General features: G+C 33.5%; 1 protein-coding gene across 1 annotated transcript in view; it reads left to right on the top strand.

Annotated features, from left to right (window-relative positions):
• The window catches only part of LOC124367978 (peroxisomal acyl-coenzyme A oxidase 3-like), a 69,267-nt gene that overhangs the window by 15,717 nt on the left and 34,957 nt on the right, over window positions 1–18,593 (top strand). Inside the window, exons 5-8 of the mRNA XM_046825228.1 lie at window positions 6,057–6,203; window positions 7,213–7,360; window positions 8,286–8,460; window positions 10,683–10,798. Of these exons, the coding sequence (XP_046681184.1) occupies window positions 6,057–6,203; window positions 7,213–7,360; window positions 8,286–8,460; window positions 10,683–10,798 (586 nt within the window). The remainder of the gene's footprint in view (window positions 1–6,056; window positions 6,204–7,212; window positions 7,361–8,285; window positions 8,461–10,682; window positions 10,799–18,593) is intronic.

The raw sequence follows: 18,593 nt of genomic DNA, 5'->3' as shown, positions 1-18,593 counted from the left end.
ATAAAATGAAACCACATTTGTGTGCAAACGCTGTAAAAAAAGAATTGCATCCCTTATGTTTGCCTCACCATATTTGTGTTACCGCCTAACTATAATACCTATGTACAAAAGTGTGTAAATTTTTTTTTATATTTTACAAAGTGTACATTATTTTTTAAGTAGAAAGTAGTTTCAGACAGTTTTTAATGGTTTCATAGTGGAAAATATTATAAGCTTTATAAAGAAGCTAAATGGTGTAAATAACACAAAAAAGTGAAAATGTAACTTTCTAAAAAGATTAACATGATTTTTTTGGTTTTTGAAATATTAATCAAAACTTTTTATGTGTGTATTCAGTTTTAATTCCTCTTTCAAGTGATAGTTTGTGTTATAGTGAAATATTTTTTTTAAAGTACTATTTTTCATGTGAAACTGGAAAAATATAAAAAACTACTAAAAACTGTAAGTAAAATGTCTACTTTTCTAAGTTTTTTTAAATTAATTACATTTAGAATTATAATTTGCTTTATAGTTTTTTATAAGGAAATTTATTTTACTGCAAAACAATGAAAAAATTAGGAAAATATCTCAATATTTGTAATTTTTTAAATTTTTTTAGTAAAACACTGCAAAACGGCTGAAATAGGCCTGGCATCCTTCAGTAGTATTATGTGAAAAATCACTGGCATTTCTCAGACCACTTTTGATTTTTTGTCTGGCACTAAAAGGGTTAAGTATGCCGTACCTCCTGGCAGGCTGGAAGTATGCCATACCTCCTGAGAGGCTTTAAGTATGCCATACCTCCCATGAGGGCTAGAGCATAAATAATGTTTAAAAGATATAATTTTGGAACGTTGTTATGTCATTACAGGGAGAATTTTTAATTATTAGTTGTTTATAATAGTAAGACCAAATTAATACGTCACAGCTTAATTTATAAACTTGATCCAATTGAGTGAATGTTTATTTTGGCAATTTAATTAAATCTAATATATATATAAAAAATGAAACTGTATCGTGTTTGTAACAGCATCAACTCCACAAACGGCTGGACGGATTCGCCTAATTTTTTTTTTAAATTTGTTCGGCTTGTTCTGTAGAAGGTTTATAGGATACTTTTTAATCCCTTTCCCGATTCTGGAAGTTCCCGCCCCCACTGGGTTTCAGTAAATAGACCGTAAGGAAAATGCATTGCAGCCAAACATATGTTTATTTAAGTGAAAAGGAGTCTTTTCAAATTTTTTAACTCAGCTTTTCTTTGTAAACATATATAATGGCGACAAAAAATATATTTATATATAAATTTCTTTACACTTATAGTATTTTAAAGCATAGAGTAAGCTTAAGAGAAACGCCAAATTTTGTTTTAAACTGGTTTCTCTGCAAATCATCAATAAATAAAAATGAACTGTTGTGTGTTTGTCCTTTAATAGACTCAGAAACTAATGGGACCGATCACTATGAAAATTTGTATTTTTCTATATTAGAAGGTTGATACGCAATGCACCATTGATTGTAACTAACCACCAGCTGTTAACTGCAAGATATAAAAAGTTATCAAAAGAGCGCCTGCACATTATAAACTGCAATTACAAACACAGTAGTTACGTATATTAAAATTATCCAAACACTATGTGAAGGCAAAGAAATATACGGGCAAAAGCTTAAGAGAACGCGTAGCGAAGCCGCGGAAAACAGCATAGTCAACAAATTAAATACAGACATAAATGTTGTTCACTTGAATAACACATTTAGAACACACACATTAAGAAAAATAAAATTATAAAGACAAAATTTAACTGAGCTAAACTAAGAAAAAGGATTTTGACATGTAATGTACCATAAAATAAGGATATAGCCTGCACATGAATTCAGCCTATGCGCACCACCATCGATTGACCACCATGACTGAGTTAAAATTAAAATATTAGAATTTTAATCGTAAAAAATATCAAATAAAAGACTATTTGTTATGAATTTAAATTAAAAATGCAAGTAAAATTACATAAAATTTAATAGAAAATTATGAATAAAGTTAGAAAAAAGTCATCAAGCATACGATTACAAATTAAAATTAACAATTTACTAGAATATTCCACGTGCAATATGTGACCAAGTCCATAGTATTCACTATAAACAATTGCATCAAGTGATTCACTTGAGTTCACCTAATGTACAGAAAACGTAATTTTTTATTACCTGTTTTTTGTTGTTATGGTCCAATCTGGGATTGCATGTACACAATATGTATGATGCTGATAGTTAATTTTTTTAACTAATAATACACCTACAATTAAAATCTGAATATCTCTGACTGTGCTGGAAGGGATATTTGTATTTGACTGTCTTTGCAAATTGCAGAAAAATAATAACCAGTCAGAGCCAACTGTACAACTGTCATCATCGTTGTTATTCTATTGATTTCTTGATTTGTGGACTCTATTTCTGAAATATATTATAATCATTAATATAGTAATTCAGCATTTAATAAATCTAAGTATTTTTCTTACGGTATTTTCCCGGATATCTTTAAAATCACTAAGGTCATTCCACTGCATAAAGGAGATAGCTTCTTAGATAAAAATAATTTCCGCCCCATCAGCCTTTTGAGTGTATTCTCCAAGATCCTTGAGCGTATAATTAAAGAACAATTAGTTGCCTATCTTTCTAACAACCAAATCTTGTGTGAGTGTGTCAATATGGGTTCAGAAAGGATAGGAACATTTCTGATGCTCTTTTTGATGTCAACAGACAAATCAATGATGCTATATCTAAGAACCTGCGCATTATTTTATAATATTTCTTGATTTGAGGAAAGCCTTTGATAGCATTGATAGAAATAGGTTGCTCCTTAAATTGGAGGCCACTGGAGTTCGGGGTAATGCACTTTCATGGTTCTCGACCTACCTCACAAGTAGGCTGCAGACCGTGTCTGTCTGTGGGACCGAGAGTGACGCGCTTCCGGTGGACTACGGGGTGGTTCAGGGCAGTACGCTGGGCCCAATTCTGTTTTTGATTTATATTAACAATATCTCTAAATTGAACTTAAATGGCAATCCTGTTTTAATTTGCAGATGATAGCTTAATTTTAATAAAAGGTAGCGACTGGGTTGATGCCCGTTCTAACGCTCTACATGACCTCATGGTCTTAAAAAAATGGTTTGACCAAAATATCCTTTCATTAAATACATCAAAGACTAAGTTTATGCCCATCTCTCTCCGGGAGACCACAGACTATGCCCTCGGCGACCTCGTGGTCCCATAATTGTGGCAGTTTCAACAATGAACTTTGTTCTTGTGAAGCTAATTGAAAATGTATCGTCTTATAAATATTTGGGTGTATTCTTTGATAAGCACTTAAAATGGTCTGCACATGTTGAATATGTAAAAAAAGAGAGCAAGGAAATATATATTTGCGTTTAAACAATTAAGTGAAATTTTAAATGAAAGAAATTAAACTTGCTTATTTCGCCTATGCCCAATCGTTGTTCTCGTTTTGGAATAATAGCCTGGGGTGGAGCGTATATAAAACTCTTTTTGCAACCTCTGCAAGTGGTTCAGAAGGCAATCTTAAAAGCCGGTTTCAACAAATCTAGGAGATATCCTACTGACACTTTATATCAAGAAACTGCCATTCTATCAATTCGAAAAATATTCATTAAAACACTCCTCGTTCATATTTATAAACATTTTTTATACAATTTTCTCTACAACTTCGCATTCTCATAACACACGATACTCACGGAATATTGGTGTCTCATCAATGCAAATCAGTAAATCCTTCTCATCTACAAATTCTCTTTATATATCCCATATTCTGTATAGAAATATCTGTAAATACTTTCCCTGACAAACCAAATATTTCAACTCACCGTCAATATATACCAGTAAGAAACGCTCCGAATGAATGGCTGTATCTTTATCAGTGCAGGGGAGGCCGAGGCAATTATCACGGCTGACTACAGACGGACCTGACTTTTGACCCTGCCTCCCCCCTCTTAATGCCACTTCAACAGCAACCGATGCCTCTATGGTTTTTTTCCTATTTTATACATTTATTTTTTATTTCATAACATTTCGGCAAGAAATCTGCTAGTAATAGGTTAGGTTGTTCTGCGTGTTGACCTTTTGATCTTGAAAATACACCATTCCTTAATTGTTTTTTCATCTCAGTAAATCTTTCCTTTAAACTATTGGTAGTATGTACGCTGATAAATTTCAATACCGTAATATGTAAATACGGTTTTTTTGGCACGCGCGCGCGCGCGCGTGTGTGTGTGTGTGTGTGTGGTGTGTGTTGTGTTGATGTTATATGATAATTAATCACCCGATTCAATTCGTCACACAATCTCCAGGGAAGCAACTCGAGCCTACGCACAGGCTTTCTGCCCATGTAGGCTCATTCCCTAGGCCACTTTAAATTTGATGAGTGTAATATTTTCATGTTTAATGTTTTTTAAGTACACATTTAAATATTATAGTAACAAGATAATATAGATTTGATAGGAAATGTGCTAGCATGTAAATATTTTTGGGAAATAAATTATGATTTGATTTGATTTGAGTATTGGAAACACATTAGAAAAATACGCTTCATGGATCTACAGATGAGCAGGGGTGTTATGCAATCAACTTCTCTTCTGCGTAACGTCCTCTCATATTGTGAGTCTGATGGGCACCTTAGGAAGGATCTTCACAGAGTCAGGAAGATCAGCTCTGCAGAGTTTGTAAGCAGGAGGAAACTGCTGCACACCTGCTCGTAGTCTGCCCTGTAATATCAATGAAGCGTTATTACACCTTTGGTACTTTGGACAAGGGTGAATATCCCCAGGAGGACCTGATCAGTTGTTTTTTAGAGCTGCTGAAACTGTAAACTGTAGGCCTCACAGTGTACTTCTAGAGTACACAAAAGACCCTTGAGTGTTCCGTACATGGCATTAAGCTACCTCTTAGAAGAAAACGTCTTACATGAAAACAAGTGTGTGTTAACACATTCGCTGCTGAAAAAAATTTGACCGGTCATGGTAAATGAAGGGAAATTTTTTTTTAACTTACCCAAAATGAAATCACAGCAGCCAAAAAGGTTGTACAAGGTTGTCCAGGTAACCCCACTGCCAGATTTGGTGACGTCATAACTGTGACAACAATTTTTGTCAGTCACACCTGGTGCCGGTCTCCGCTTAGTCAGTACTGCAGGACACTGGGTCTATTACTCCCGATTGGCACTGTCACTCGTGGAAGACATTGTCAATTGTTCAAATAGTGAAAAAAAATTTGTTTTGTGTAAAAAATTGAAAACGGTCCATAAACATGTGGAAAATAGTAAAAATAGAACTTGAATCGAATTGTTCTGTTCACTCATAAAGTCTTCCACTAGTTCATTGTCATCGTCCATATTGCCTTAATACAATAATAAAACACACATACAAAGTCACCTTACACCATACACTACACACAATAAACAATACAGCACAGCCAGCAAATGAAAATAGCGAACCACAAATGGATTGCGAATAAACAACGTATGAAACAGGCACAACATTCTACGGCAACTGCTAGGCTCACACTGAGACAATGGTGGCCAAGCGAGCAGATGTCTGCTATCGTTGTCATCCACATGGCGCACCAGTATTGCATGACAACAATTGTCGTCACCCGCAGCTAAAGTGTTAATGTGAGATTGGTCATATGTTCCAATCCAGAATTATTCAAAAGTAATTAATTGCTACGAATATATGTAACCGGGCCAAGCATAAAAATACTGCGTTACAATCTATAATTTCAACAGTATCATTTTTTATACTTTACTTTTTTATGTTGCTTTTTCATTGTTTTAATGGTACAACGGACTCTTCCTCCATTAAAATAGATTAATGAATGCAGTCCTAAAGCTGCATCACTATATGAAGACTATTTTAATATCATTTTCATGTCAACTTTACCAGATTGGAATATCAAAGATGATCACATGGTTTTACCGTATCATCGCTCTGGTATTGTCTTACAATATAGGTTATATTTGTTACTTGTAATTAGAACTACTCGTTATTCTTCTCAGTTTTATTTATAATTTCCAGGTTTCAGGCCTGATCGTTGCATTAGTCCAGTACGATCCATCCGTCATGTTCAAGAGCACTTTTTCAGTTGGATTCTTCGGCCGCAGCATTAAAGGGTTGGGGACATCAGACCACAGCAGCATGTTGGCAGATGCGCTGACTGGTAAAGTAAGTTGATATATTACAACTTTTCCAATCATTCTTGAAGTGCATCATTCCAAATCTAAGACATAACTATAATCTAGGTAAACAAAGCGTTGACATCTATCATGCTCACGCTTACGTCAGGAAACTTTATAGTGATCTCTGACTTATGCAGGTAACAACCCTTTGGCATAATTTTTTGTTTCAATTTGAATCTATATCACAGGTTTTTTTATATGTTGGTTATCTATTTGGGGGAGGGATCAGATTGCAGATCTTGAACTTCAGTATTGGAGATGTATTCGTATCACAACATGATGGCAAGTATGCGGAAAAACCTGTACCCTTTGATTTTTTTTATCAATGATCATGTTTACCATTTTGCCTATAATATTTTACTAAAACAAATATTTGTCTTGTTTTTGTATTTATGTTTTGAAAAAAATTAAAATTATTGAATAATTTAAGTAAAAGTAAAAGACTGTCTTATAAAGCTTTTCTCTGGAGTATTACACTTGTGAATTTAAAATGAAATACTAACATCTCTGTATTGTATCGGTCTTTTTCTTGGATTGATTTAAAACCAATCTTATACAGCTAAGTTCATTTTTGTCTAGGCACAAAAACCCATAATCCATATTATAGGTTCTTTGTTTGATATGTCTATTGGTTAATATATGAATTTATTAAATTAACATTATGTAAGCTACACAATCACTAGTAAATTTAAGGAACTAAACTCTATTCAATCCATTTTAATATTTTGGATGTTGTATATTTGAAAATGTTATGACACAAATCATCTCATGTCAGAGAATCTTACACATTATTAATTTTCAAGGTAGGTTGTAAGTATTCTAAATTTTAATAATAATAATATAATAAGATATGAAAGATACAGTTCGTAAATATTCATTAAGGTTGTTTATATGGTAGTTGATGTAAATGAAATGAAATGAAATATGCCTTTATTTAAGAGGCGGAAATGATCAAATTAATTAAATATAAAATAACGTTGGTGATTTTCTAACAGATCACCGGATGTTTTGCACTCACGGAGATATCACATGGGAGTGACGCCAAAAATATGCGGACTACGGCAACTTTTGACAAAAACTCGCAGGAGTTCGTGCTGCACACCGAAGATTTTGAAGCTGCCAAATGCTGGGTGGGAAATATGGGTAAGAGAAAGAGTTGATATCTTTTAATTACATAGTGTTTTTATTTAACCCAATAGCATGATATGACGAGTGTTAACCATTGTAAACAGTGGTACCATAACCATGCCCTTGGTAAAGATTTCACCATAAAACTGTCATCGTACTGTTGTCTACTAGATAGCAGCACTGAACAGATTTATTAATAGCTAATAAAATTATTTATTTTGTCTTTGGGTGTCCAAGGAGACTGGTTCACCCCTAAAAAAATTGTGTGATGAAAATAATGAATAGATGTGCTTTACTGTTATGTTGGTTGTGGCAGCAATATTATTTTGGTCTTTGACAGTGTAGATACAGGGGAGTACCATCAGCTTACGTAAGGATTGTGATTTAAGATTTGCATGTATGCTTGTTGAGAAGTCATTTGTGAATAGAGTTAACATAACTGGTTCCAGATGGATCCTTGTGGCATACCTTTTATTGTAGTTTGTAGTTCGGATTTTACAAATTTCCTTATACATGTGTTTAATTACTATTTTGTTTTTTATGAACTGGAAGGCCAGATCAGTCCGGAGCTGAATATTAAAATCCCACAATATCATTATTTGTGAAATTTATCTAAGGTCAGCGGTTGTATGTACTTAGTAACTATTCTGGTGGGACTGAGAGGAGTGAGATATTCTTTGTAACAAAGAAATTAATTATTAAAATATTTATTTTACCACACAAAGTCAGGACTACATAGCCCTTTTTTACACTACCATGGGAAATAGGTGTGGAGGATATAACAGGCGAAGGAAAATATTGAACATCTCAAAAATGATGTATCATAATACCCCCAGGCTATGCCTCTGGAGTACTGTAACCTGTGACTCTGTGCCTTATGGTGATGGTTATGTTGCTTGTGTATTAATTACAACACGCTCCGGTGGACACTGTTGTGTAGGTCAGATGGCAACACATGCAACAGTGTTTGCGCAGTTGGTGACTCCTGACGGGCAGTGTCATGGGCTCCATCCATTCATCGCCCCACTCCGAGACCCCACCACCCACAAACCCTACCCTGGCGTTGTCATCGGAGATATGGGTGAGAAGATTGGACTCAATGGCATCGACAATGGGTTAGCATAATGTAGTTATTATATTAAGCTGCAGAAACATTGTTCTAACAAAACAGTCTCGTGGAACTTACGACCAGATTCTGGCAACGAATAAGCTTCGGTAACCAAATAGAACCTGTCGACCAGTCTCATTGTTTCTTAACCCTGGAACTGGCGGTCATATTTCTCTCAGTGGCGGAGTGATTTTAGTACTTCATACATTGCCTTATATTTATTTTATTATTACATGTTTACTATAAAGTACCTATGTCATATTATACATTTTTGTATTCAGCATTGTTCAAGGAACATTTTTCACATAATATAATTAAAACAAAAAAATATCCTTACTCTACCTCTTCATGAAAAAAACTTTTTTTTTAGAAAAAAAGAAAAGTTAGTTCAAAGTTTTTGATTTGTAAAATTGTTGTTGTTAGTGATATGCAAAATCCAAAATATAAAAAATAAAGAGCATTTAATTCTGAGTAAAAATAAAACACCACATAGTTTATATTTTGTGGTAAACTATACAAAAATCATACACTGACATTCGAAAGTGCTACTTACCAACAAAAGTAAGAACTTTAAAGCTCACTTGGATTTGTACAATCTGTTAACTTAGTTCATATTAATTTTCTATTTTTTTTTATTATATATTTTTTTAATTATGTTCTGATTGAATGTCTAAATCGGAATCCTCATCGTTGCTTATTTCATGTACAACTAGTTCTCGAATGTCACTTGAACGATCGCGGAAATTACAATCCATTACGTAAACACGCACAAAAAGCTTACTATTATTGTGTCATATACACAACCATCATTACAACGAACTCAAACAAACAATAAACAGACAGAACACCATCCAGCTGACAAAATAACAATAGCCGAATGAACCAGTTGACTCATCGCTGCGCGCGCAACTAGCGTGGTACACGGGAGAATGTAAACAAACAGTTCATAGATTATAAAAGGTATGGACGTGTAACGAAACGATAAAATTATTTATTAGTGTATTATTTACATAAAATTGAACCTTCCTCTTTCGATTGGTATCAATACCGATACTCTTTGATCGTGTTTTAAGTACGTAATATTGAGAAATAAAAGACATATTAAAACGCCCGATATCGGGCACTACCATCTAGGATGCGACTAAAACGCCCGATATCGGGCGTTTGCCAGTTCCAGGGTTAAACACTTGTTATCACCTGGAATTGATTCAACGAGTATTATTACTATCATATTGTATTTTTAACTACAATAATTTGTTTCAAAAGCTGTTGCTTGTTCTAACACTTCTGTGATATTAATAAGGAAAACAAAATATAACCTACCACAGAGAGAAGTGATTTTTGTTACACAGTATGTTATAACAGTACATAATGAGTTTTGTTTATAACAGAATGAAAGTGAGAGTATTATTTTCATGCAAAAACAATGCTTTTAAAGTGTGGTCCAATGGTTTCCTGATACAAAAAGTTCGTTCCATCTACATAGTTCCTGGGAGTTCCTTAAGGATTTCAACTTGGCTTAAGACAAAAGCTTTTTATTCTGTTGACGAGTACATGAAGTGCAACATGTTTGATCTGTTACAAAATACATCTGGTCAATGTGACTAAATTAGCAGTATAAATTAGTTTTTATTTCAAATGTTTTTTCATGGCAAGCCTATTGTAACTGAAAATGTTATTTAATAGCCAATAAAAATCTTGAATCTCCCATGTGAACATTCAGCAAGCTCAAAAGGTCTTAGAATTAATTTTATTCTCAGCATAAAACAAATTTCCTGATGGGCATGGGCCATTGTATCAATTATAGTTCAGAACTAACTCTGATAATACAAAGCATTATTTGCGTGATGGTATAATAGTCTTTATTAGGTAAAGAATTATACAATTTAACATGACAAACAAATGTATAAACATAACATGAAAACAAAACTTATTTTCAGGAAAGTTTGTCTAAGCATTGGTTACAATTATTGAAGGAATAATTATAGTTTTGTATTTTAATTAAGCGACAGTCTGTGGGTTTCTAAGTGTCAATCTCAGATATCAATAAATGCAGTATAAAATAATTTATGTACCAATTTTGCAATATTTTTGTTTATAATACATGTTCTGGTAGACTTATTAGTTTGCAGAGAGGAAGTCACCAAGCCAATTCACAAACATTATAAATATAATTTTGGATAAAAAGTGGTAGAAATATCAATCTTAGAGGCCATTGTACGTTTCTAGGTACTGCATGTTCAACCAGTATCGGATCCCGAAGTCCTACCTCCTCAGTCGTATCGGCACAGTGACGGAAGATGGAGAATACATATCTCCGATTCAAAATCCTCGCAGGCGATTCGGTCTGTGACTTTGATTGATGATGCATGGTAATTTGGTCATGGGTTCGTTATGATATTCCTAAAATGATTTATTATTTCCAAAGCATTATAAATTTTATTTGATTGTGAATCTAATCAATTTAGGAGGCGATTGTTTTTTTTTTAAATCTTGTGTCAATAATAATATTCCACCTAAACATACGTAATAAATAAAAATACCACCAAAGCCTTGCCTTATTTTAAAATTATTCTAATTTTAAATAAATAGAATTATGTTTTTGTTATTAACCCTTTAAGGACCAACCGTCTGATTTATCGCTGGCGGCGTACTATGCGAAAAGGACCAGCCGTCTGATTTATCGCCGGCGGACTTTTCATATTTTTTAAGAGATATTTTAATCTTCTATATGGAATAAATATACTATTTTTCTATTCCCTGTATGTTTCTTTCTATGATATCAAATTTTAAACGTCTTTGGAATCATCAGCTTGGTGAAAAAAATATTTTACGGCCATGTTGCATCGTAATGTTGTCAGGGTACTTTGGGATTATACCGACCACACCCAGGCATGAATCGTTATTTGACATTTTGCTTCTACTGATTACTAGATTAGCGTAGAACAATATTTCGTCAATATAAAACAGGAATTGTCTTATTGCAAACCCCTCCCCATACTCAGACAGAGGTCAAAGTCGAGCGGTCTAGTAGATAACGTGATTGCAGAGTCTCGCCGCCCGTTCAGCTGGTGCGTCGCTTTGTTCTACTTCCGTGTTTTACCCCTACATTTCTACAAACACAAAAATTAAACAAAAACTAAACTCTTTATTGAAAAAAACACACAAAACTTGTTTTTATGTACCGTGCAAAAAACTTAAATAATCATGTGATGACGCGCTGCCTGCCGTAATCGGGATTCTCGAGAAAGATAAGATAACAGCGACAACAATACCGATCACAATACCTGGAAATGCTTGTTGATTGATGGAATGTTAGTTCTGTTACTCAACTACATCGTTTTATAACGTTCTAAGTTCATTGAAAAAAGTTTAAGCGTTGGGGGCATATAACGGAATCTGACCCCATTAAACAATTGATAATCGTTGTAAGTTTGTAATTTTGTAATTAAAGAGTTGTTTTTTCGTTCTATCATGTTTGTTTCTATAAATGTATATTTTTGTGTTCTTCATACTGGTGTGGTCGGTATAATCCCAAAGTACCGAATAATATCCTTAGTAGCCTGTAAGGTTTTGTATGTTAGGCTAATGCTGAAAAGTGTGTTTCAACCAGTGTTACAGAAAAATTTAATTCATTTACAAACTTTTTATTTTTTATTACAGGGCTTTCAAATTTTGTACAGTTATAGAGAATTATAATATGTAGAACTAATAAATACCATTTCCCACGGATAATTTATTCTTATTTTTGGTAGTTATTGAAGATCAAACTCAATTTTTTTAATTTTTTTATTTGATAAACAGATAAATCAAATTGTTTTTTGCTATATAATGACTTAAATTTATTTTTTCACAATGAACAATTTAATTATAGACATTTTAAGCTACAAACAAATCTGTACAGTAATTAGTTCTGAAGATATGATTTTTCTCTCAAACGCTTGAAAAATCGCACATTTTTAATATGCACAGTTCTTGGAGCATGGCCAGAAAAACGCAAACATTTTCTTTGCACATGTCAAATTATGGTCTGGTCCTAAAAGGGTTAAAGTTAATATGTTATTTAATTTTTTTATGATCTTAAGTGGTAGAGAGGACTTTAATGAAGTAATTTTTAATTTTAATTTCACTAAAGCCATGCTTGCTCTTCCTACATACTCAACTTCTGATTTAGAGCAAATAGAAACTGTTACTTAAGTAAACATTTATAATAATGATAACTAAAATGATACTTCTCAGTGAGTTTGACAGATTTGCAACCCTTCTCAAAACAGAGGCATTGTGAGTGGTAATTCAAAATGTTAAAAAACGAGGTTTGAGCTTGTAACAGTTCACCATATCTACGTTATGTAGAAAACTCGGTTGCTCCGCCATGCTTAGAGATTGTGTCTATCACATTGTAATGCACTCAATTGTGCACCTGATGAGACAATGAGTTTGCCTCTTCACCTAGATTGCACTACATTATGTGTAAATTAAATATTCACATGAAATCAACCCTCTCCACCATAGCTACTTCACGTATAGTCTTAATAAAAGATGAAGATTAGTACAGATTATTGGACTCCATGTTGACCCTGTCCTATGTAGTGACATCATTAAAGATCTGTAATGAAATCTTATCTGATGGTAAGGGAATTCTGTTTTATTGGTAACAGAAAGCGAATATTTATTTAAAAAAGCAATTTATTCCCAAATGATTGTTATTTTTAAAACTATTTTTCAACACAAGATCACTTAGTAAGCACTTATCATAATGTTGCTCAATCTTTAGTAATCCTTCATTATCACAAAATGGCAACATGGTTTTTATCTTGTTACTGTCATTGAACATCTTTGGTAGCAAGATCAGATTATGACTGCAAAAAATGAAAGTTGACTAGTGCAAGGTCTGGACGTGAGGGTGAGCATTGTCATGAATCAAAACAATGCTAATTAGTGTTCTTAGGCATTCACTCTGTACAGTAGAGTCACGTTATTCCAAACCCCGCTATTCCGAACCCCGCAGTAGTATACTTTGGCCGTTCCTGGGACAACGCACCCGAGACCGGTTCTGGGACAAACCGTGTGAGACCGAATCTGGGACAGAATTTTTAGAGAGCGACTAGACCACAAAAGATTCCTACAGGTGTGAAAAAGATTATTAGTGAGACACCGACTAGTACAATTAATAGTGAGAATTCGATTAGCCCTACCATGGAAGAGAGACAGCTTCTGTCTGAAACAGAATCACCTTCAACACCTCATCTGGTTCCGGTACGTACTCCAGAGGAGTCGCAGACAATACTTGATGAAATATCAGAAGTCCAGTCGGCATTCACGGGAAGATTGAAAACGTATGTGATTATGAACAAACGTGGGATCAAAGATCCAAAAATGTTTCTTGAGATATGCAAACCACTCGTTGTTGAAAAACTTCAGGAAGCTGTAAAAGAAAAGAATCTTAAGGTAAACATGGTTTATCATGCTGAATTCAAGAAAATAATAAACGATGTGGAGGTGACTCAAGTCATGAACTTTAAAACAAAAAATGAAATTCTTTACTCGACAACGTCTCTGTCTGACTATTATAACTCAGCAAAACTTAAGATGTTGGTTGAGATGGAGGAGTTTGAGGCAAACGGTTTCTCAATGGTCACTAAAAAGTGTGAAAGACTTGGAGATCAGAGTCAACCGATACGTTCCTTTTCACGGATCCAGCTATGTGGTTCTACCAAAACAGATTCAATCCAAAAAGGCTGTTATTAATGTAAAAAACGAAGATCAGAAATGTTTTATGTGGTCTATTCTGGCAGCTTTACATCCAGTTAAGGTTCATCCAGAAAGAATCAGCAATTACGAACCTTTCAAACGAGAGCTGCTTCATGCACTAGCAACTTGCAAATGCCCCATGAAACTTGATGATATAGCAAAGTTTGAAAGACGTAGTGGAATTTCTGTTAATGTCTATGCTCATGATGACAAGTTCGATATATTCCCGCTGAGAATAACTGATAACGAGATGGAAAAACATGTTAATCTACTGTTTATCAGAGAAAAAACAAACACTCACTACTGCTGGATCAAAGATATGTCCCGTTTGGTTAGTTCACAGATCTCACGAAATGGACATAAGATGTGGATATGCAATAGGTGTTTGCAACACTTTACGAGAGAGGATTTACTCATCAAGCATAGAGAAGACTGTAACACACACGATGCTGTAAAATTGGAACTACCAGAGCCAGGAACTGTAATTAGATTTAAAGATTTCAATTGCTCAATGAGAGTGCCCTTTGTGTATTACGCAGACTTTGAATGCTGTCTAGCACCTATTTCAACATGTCAACCGTGTAAAGTGGATTGTAATGGTAATCACCAGTCGTTCACTATTAAATATCAGAAACATAATGCCATTTCCTTCTGTATGTATGGGGTGTCAGAAGACGGCTTTTCCAAACCACCGATTAAATACTTTGGAGACGATGCTGCACATGTATTTGTAAAATCATTGATTGAGGAGTCGATAAGGATTAATGAACTTTACAAGAGTGAAGCAATAGTCCCCATGCAGTTGATGACAAAAGAGCAACAGGAAATGTTTGAATCTACTACTACGTGTCATATCTGTGGAAATTATCTTGGTGATGATCGTGTTAGAGACCATAACCATTTGACGGGTTTGTTTAGAGGAGCAGCTCACAACAAGTGTAACATCAATTTCAAAAAACCTAGGTTCATTCCTGTTTTCATTCATAATTTAGCAGGTTACGATACTCACCTTTTCATTAAAGAGTTTGGTAAGTTCCAAAATCGCATATCGTTGATACCCAACAAGGAGGAGCGGTACATTTCCTTTTCGGTCAGTGTGGAAGGTGGAATTGAACTACGATTCATCGATTCATTCAAGTTCATGTCACAAAGTCTCGATAGGTTGGTAAAGAATCTGACGAGATCTCAATTCAAACACATCTCAACATATTACAATGGTAAGGACCTCAATTTATTGCTACGAAAAGGAGTGTATCCTTACGACTACATGGACAGTATAGAAAAATATAGTGAAACATCATTGCCTAGTCAAGAAGAATTTTACAATAGACTGAATAAACAACACATAACAAATGAAGATTACAAACATGCGTGCGATGTATGGACCGCCTTTAACATTCACAACATGAAAGAATATACAATGCTATAAGTAGATATGAATATGAGGGTTCTAGGACACTTTTGGGACAGACAGAAAATCAAGGGAAAATACTGTTTAAAGGACAATAAACGAATCTGTAAAATCAAACAGTATGGCGGTTCTAGCTCACTTTTGGGACAGACAGAAAATCAAGGGAAAATACTGTTTAAAGGACAATAAACAAATCTGTAAAATCAAACAGTAAGGGGTTTCTAGCTCACTTTTGGGACAGCCCAAAAATCAATACAAATACTGTTCAATACACCATAAATATGTAAAAACAATTCACAATACAATTTACTTAAATAAACTATGGTAAACTGTATTCAAGCAATTTTTCATGACAGTATGACAACATAAATTGTGGAATTTATAATACTCGAATGTTGAATAACCGAATCTATAGCTGTTTTACTGTTCATTGTAGGCTTCTAATTTCTAAGCTGTTTTAATGAAAAAATCCAGAAATCTTCGAAATCTTTATTCCACGAAGTTAATTGTAACACAGTCTTTATCTTTAATAGTCTTCTTTCCAGTAACAACCAAGTGTAATTTTTCATTTTTGTTCAATTCTTTAATCTTTTTTTCATCCAAAACAGTCAAAAATCTGTTCGGTAAGTGTACTTTATAATCTTCCAACTCGGCAATTATTGTAAACCCGAATTTATCTTTCATTTTCTCCAAATTCAAGATTCTATATCTCTTTTTTTCTTCCAATTCCACTAATTTCTTATATTCTTTGAATCTTAGTTCACCAACCTTATTCAACTCTTGTAACAGCGCCGCCATTTATTATAGAAAAATCTTTTAACTAAATTTTAGTTAAAAGATTTTTGCTCTTTAAATAGAACAATCTGAAAACATTTGACCAGAAATTGTGCTGATTTGTGTCAAGTTGTCACAAAAATCACCACTTCTCAAAATTTTAGTTTACAAATTTTTGCTCTTTAAATATGGAGCGGAAAAAGATAGAGTGCCCATACTGCAAAAAAGACATTTTTGAGCATCACTATACTCGTCATTACAATTCGAAAAATCATTTGAAGAACAAAGAAATTTATGAAAAAGAACTAAATTATTTGAGGACTTGGGCTAAAGAGAATCAAATCGATGGTCACGAAAAGATGTACAATATAGAAAAATTGCGTGAACTAAAGAAAAATTTTAAGGAAAGTAAAAAAGATCTCAATCTATTTAATGATGAAAAAATTCATTCAATAGCTGAAAAATTGGCTATCGAAACTAACGACAAAAACTAAGTCAGAAATGATCGAAGAAATTGATAAAACGATTAATGAGAAACCTGAAAATATCATTGATGTAGAAGTTTTATCCTCAATACACGGTCTATTTAAGCAATACATTTTAACAAATTTGAACGACAATTTCATGTCAATTTACAAATATCTTTCTATTTTGCGCCCAGAAATTAAAAGTTTAATCGAAAAATTTCAAGAAACTGTGAAAAATAGTAAAGGATATCTCTCTTTAGAATGCGAATACGAACGAACTTTAGTGAACGGTGAAACACAAACTTGTCCAATGTACTTTACTATAAAAGCAGACGAGATCTTTGATGTAAACGACTTTATTTCTAAACAATTTAATAAATTAACACATCGAGAACAGACAAATCATCCAAATCGAGGTTCTGGATGGACATTAAAACGCTGTAAACAACTGATTTTGAGCCTTAATAAACACGAATTTATGAACGCAGGATCATATATCGATTTACCACAAGAGATCAAGGTAAAGAAAGCTTGTGTAAATATCAAAAATGAAGATGACTATTGCTTTATTTACTCTATCCGATGTGCAATTGAAAAATCAAAATTTCATCCTGAACGTGTAAAACAATATGAAAAATTTGTAAATGACGAGATATTTTCTGGGTTCGACTATCCTATGTCTTTAAAAGATATACAATTATTTGAGAAACGAAGCAGTAAAGCAAAGTATAATTATCCGAAAATGTCTGTAAATGTCTATAGTTTTGATGAAAAACTCAATATTGTTCCGTTGCAAATTTCAGAAGTTTATGACGCCAAATTAGAAATCAATTTATTGTATGTAAAACAAGATGAAAAATCTCATTATGTTTTGATAACAGATTTAAACAAACTTGTATTTTCTCAGTTATCTAAGTGTAAAAATAAAAAATTTCTATGCAGAAGATGTTTAAGCCATTTCTACAAATCTGGAGATTTAACAGATCACTTAGAAATTTGTAAAAATCATGAAGTTTGTAAGCCAATTATGCCATTTCCAGGTCAAACAACTAAATTTACTAATTATCAAAAGAAATTTAACCATCCGTACGTAATTTATATGGACTTTGAGAGCATATTAGAGAAGATTCCCACATGCAAAAACAATCCGCAAAAATCGACTACAACCAAGGTTCAGAAGCATATTCCTTATGGTTTTACTCTATATTTAGTTTCGAATGTGACCAATCGTATGTACAAGCCGATATGTTATCGAGCAAAAAATGAAGAAGATTTGCCAAATGTTCCTGCAAAATTGTTTGAAGAACTCAATAAATTATCGAAGTACATAGCTAAAAAATATAATTCAAAGAACATGAAGCCCATGAAATTGACTGACGAAGAAGAAATTTCGTATCAAAATTCAAATCTTTGCCACATTTGTGAAGAAATATCGTATCAAGACACTGAAAAAACTTTAGGGTTTTTACCAGATAATTGGAGTTCTGCTTATGATGCATTCAAAAAATGCAGAGATCACTGTCATTTGACTGGAAAATTTCGAGGTGCAGCTCATAGAATTTGTAATCTGAATTTGAAATTTCCTCAGAATATTCCCGTTTTCTGTCACAATATGTCTAATTACGATACGCATTTGTACATAAAAGAATTGGCAAAACAATACGGTAATGTTGATTTGATTGCAAACACCGATGAACGATATATAAATTACTCTGTAAATTCTGGATACGGGTATGA

This window comes from Homalodisca vitripennis, chromosome 8 (assembly GCF_021130785.1).
Source record: "Homalodisca vitripennis isolate AUS2020 chromosome 8, UT_GWSS_2.1, whole genome shotgun sequence".
Taxonomy (NCBI): Eukaryota; Metazoa; Arthropoda; class Insecta; order Hemiptera; family Cicadellidae; genus Homalodisca; species Homalodisca vitripennis.
This window is presented reverse-complemented; position numbering and strand designations above follow the sequence as displayed.